Source organism: Arachis ipaensis, chromosome B4 (assembly GCF_059453495.1).
Source record: "Arachis ipaensis isolate K30076 ecotype BB chromosome B4, ASM5945349v1, whole genome shotgun sequence".
Classification (NCBI taxonomy): domain Eukaryota; kingdom Viridiplantae; phylum Streptophyta; class Magnoliopsida; order Fabales; family Fabaceae; genus Arachis; species Arachis ipaensis.
In genome coordinates this window covers 105,385,972-105,389,365 of record NC_142439.1, presented here as the reverse complement: position 1 = coordinate 105,389,365, position 3,394 = coordinate 105,385,972, and the positions used below count along the sequence as shown (strand labels likewise).

Sequence of the window (3,394 nt, the reverse complement as noted above, 5' to 3'; positions counted from 1 at the left end):
AAAGGAGATAGTAAGGTTTCATGGTGTGCCAGCGAGCATAGTGTCGGACCGTGATCCCCGATTCACTTCAAGGTTTTGGGGAGCTTTCCAAAGAGCTTTCGGCACGAAGCTATGTCTTAGTACGGCGTATCATCCACAAACAGATGGACAGTCAAAAAGGACTATTCAGACGTTGGAAGATATGCTGAGAGCATGTGTTTTGGATCAACCTAGAAGTTGGGACCGTTACATGCCATTGGTGGAGGTCGCGTACAACAACAGCTTTCATGCGAGCATTGGGATGGCTCCGTATGAGGCTTTGTGTGGACGGAAGTGCCAGTCTCCACTTTGTTGGTATGAATCGGGCGAAGCAAGTGTTTTGGGTCCAGATGTGGTAGTAGAGACTACGGAGAAGATTAAGAAAATACGAGAAAGGATTTTGACTGCTCAGAGTCGACAAAAGAGTTATGTGGACAAGAGAAGGAAACCGTTAGAGTTTGAAGTGGGAGAACATGTATTCCTGAGAGTTACACCAACAACTGGGATTGGGAGAGTAATTAAGACCAAGAAGTTGAATCCGAGGTATATAGGACAGTTTGAGATCCTAAGGTGATTCAGGCCGGTGGCATACCAAGTTGCTTTGCCACCTCATCTGTCTAACCTACATGACGTATTCCACGTGTCACAACTCCGTAAGTACACGTCGGATGTGGCTCATGTGTTGGAGCCTGAGTCGGTCGAGTTGAGGGAAAGCTTAACTTTCCAAGTGACACCAGTGAGAATTGACGACACCAGTGTAAAGAAACTGCAAGGGAAAGAAGTTCAGTTGGTTAAAGTTGCTTGGAAGCGAGCCGGAGTGGAAGAGCATACTTGGGAATTGGAATTCGAGATGCAAAAGGATTATCCCGAGCTATTCTCAGGTAATCCAAATTTTGAGGGAAAATTTTCTTATTTGGTAGGGAGAATGTAAGAACCGCGATTAATCGAACCGGTTAATTAAGTGGTTAGATTGCTCAAATTTGATTCCAAAAAGTTAGAGTGAGAATTTGAGGTTTTAAACATCATTTTTGGACTCAGTAGGTCTTTCTGAGTCAGAAAATGTGTTTTCTGCGAAAAACCGTAAAAAAATCGTGAACCGGCAGTTGAACCAGTTGAACCGGTTCAAGTCTACCCGGTGCTGCGCGAGAAAAAGTAGAAATATTGAAAAACCTTAGAAAAATGTTAGAAATAGAAAACTGGGCGTTAATTTTAAAGGTTTGGCCCGAAGTTTCGCCAAACGGGCTAAAAACGCTAACAGGTTGAACCGGGCTCAAGTTGGGCCCAAACCCAACATATATAAAGGTTCATTTAATGAACCCTAACCTCATAAACACACACACACTTCAGAAATTGAGAAAGGGAATAGAGGAAGAAGAAAACCCTATTCCCCTCAATCTTCCCAAGCTCATATCTTGAGCTATAGAGCTTCAATTTGCGTGCCATCAGCGGCTACGTATTTTTTATGAAAAGCTCTACAAAACCCATCCAAGAAACTCTAGAGGTAAGCTCGAAATCCTCCCAGTTCTTCTCTTCAAAATTTCGGGTATCTAGGGCTTGGGATTAAGTGAGTTCTTGTGATTCTTGGTGTTTAGGTTCACTCTAATCCTTGCTTAGCTTTGAGTTTTGACATCCAAATATGTGGAAAAGGTAAAAGGCTTTGAACTCTTATGAACTTTTGATTTATGTTGAGCCCTAGGTTGATTTTGTGGTGATTTATATGTATATAGCTTGATTATTGTGAGTTTAGAGCTTGTTGGTGCTTGTTGGAACTACATTGGTGGTTGGATTTTGATTGAAAGCTCATTTGGTTCATATTGGGAATCGGCCAAGGTATGGTTTTGGTTTTCTCTATGTAGTATATAATATTCATGGACACTTAGGCTAGTGACCCATAGGATAGGATTGGATTTTGAATGGTTGATGAGTTGTTGGATGTTATTATATGATGATGTATGATGAAACGATGATTTGAGTTTGATATTGATGGTTGATATGAATATGATGGGGATGAATGATTGTGAAGTTGAGAAATGAATTGTGTTGATACATGTATATATGACATTGATGTTAATGAATTGGTAATGTAGTTGGAAAAATTGTTATTAAGGTTTGATATATGTGATAAATTGATGTTAATGTTGTGGATGAGGAAAGATAAAGGGGAAATGTGGTAAGTTTGGTGTAATATGACATAAAGGGTTGATTTTGATGAAAAGTGGAGTTTGGATTTAGTTGGTTTGGTTTTGGTTGTGTTTTACAAAGCAATTGTGGAAATTGTGATTTTGGGTAAAAGTTAAATTTTGGTAAACTTTGTCTGATCATAACTTTTGCCTCGGTTTTCAAATTTGGTTGAAATTTATTTAGAATTAAAGATCTTTGTAAACCCTTTAAATCGGTATAAAGTTTGTGAAATTTGGAATTTCGTAGAGGAAGTTATGATCATTCAAAGTTGGTGTTGAAAATCTAAAAATTCTGCAGAGTTACAGAATTTTATGTTTTCTGGTATGTGCGCACGCACATCCTTGTGTGCACGCACACTCTGCGAAAATGGTGACCTGTGCGCACACACAGACCTGTGCGTCCGCACACGCAGCGGCAAGCAGTCTGCATGCAGCGCTTGCACAGCTTGTGTGCGCGCACACCAATAGAAAATTGCAACCTGTGCGTATGCACAGACCTGTGCGCACGCACACGTTAGGGAGGTCAGTCTGTTGGGGGCGCTGGCACAGGTTGTGAGAGTGAACAGACCATTTTATGTTTTGACACTTGTGCGTACGCACACCCCTGTGTGTACGCATACTTTTAAAAATTTACTGGGCGTGCGCACGCACACCCCTGTGCAGATGCACATGCCCTGTTTCTCAAATTTTGCTTTGTTGTCAACTATTTCACCTTCCCGATGAGGTTGTTAGCTTCTATAATACCTTTTTAAGACTTTTGGCCATATTTTTGGGTGCTCAAATATGGGAAATAGTTTAAGGGTTTTAGACATTAATATTTGGAAAAAGTTAGCAAACGGAGTACTAGGTTTCTATTGTACTAGGGAAGGTTTGATGATGTGTGATGAATGAGATGCGAAATCAAGGAACCGAAATGTGAATGAACAGTGGTTGAAAAGAGTCGAGGACTCTGAATGAAGTGATGGATCCATCTTGTACTAAAAATGTTTTGAAAACCATTGTACCACCTTTTTCATTGAGATTATGAGATGCTATGCGCCTGGCAGGGGCCGAGGTTGGATCCCGCCTGTCGAGGTAGCGGCAGCAGCGTAAGGGCGGTGGTTCGTCCCGCTTACGCTTAGATGTGAGGTCGGTGGCAATAGACCCCGCTCGCATCCCTTCGGATCATCAGAGCATACAGGCGCAAAACCCTGGAT

At 41.5% G+C, this 3,394-nt stretch overlaps 1 protein-coding gene across 1 annotated transcript; it reads left to right on the top strand.

Moving 5' to 3' along the window:
- Positions 1–280: 280 nt before the first annotated feature.
- Positions 281–2,192, top strand: LOC148568658 (uncharacterized). Its single transcript, XM_088484738.1, has 4 exons — positions 281–561; positions 775–899; positions 1,766–1,848; positions 2,106–2,192. The coding sequence occupies exons 1-4, from the start codon at positions 281–283 to the stop codon at positions 2,190–2,192; spliced, it is 576 nt and encodes a 191-aa protein (XP_088340864.1).
- The last annotated feature ends 1,202 nt before the right edge of the window (positions 2,193–3,394 follow it).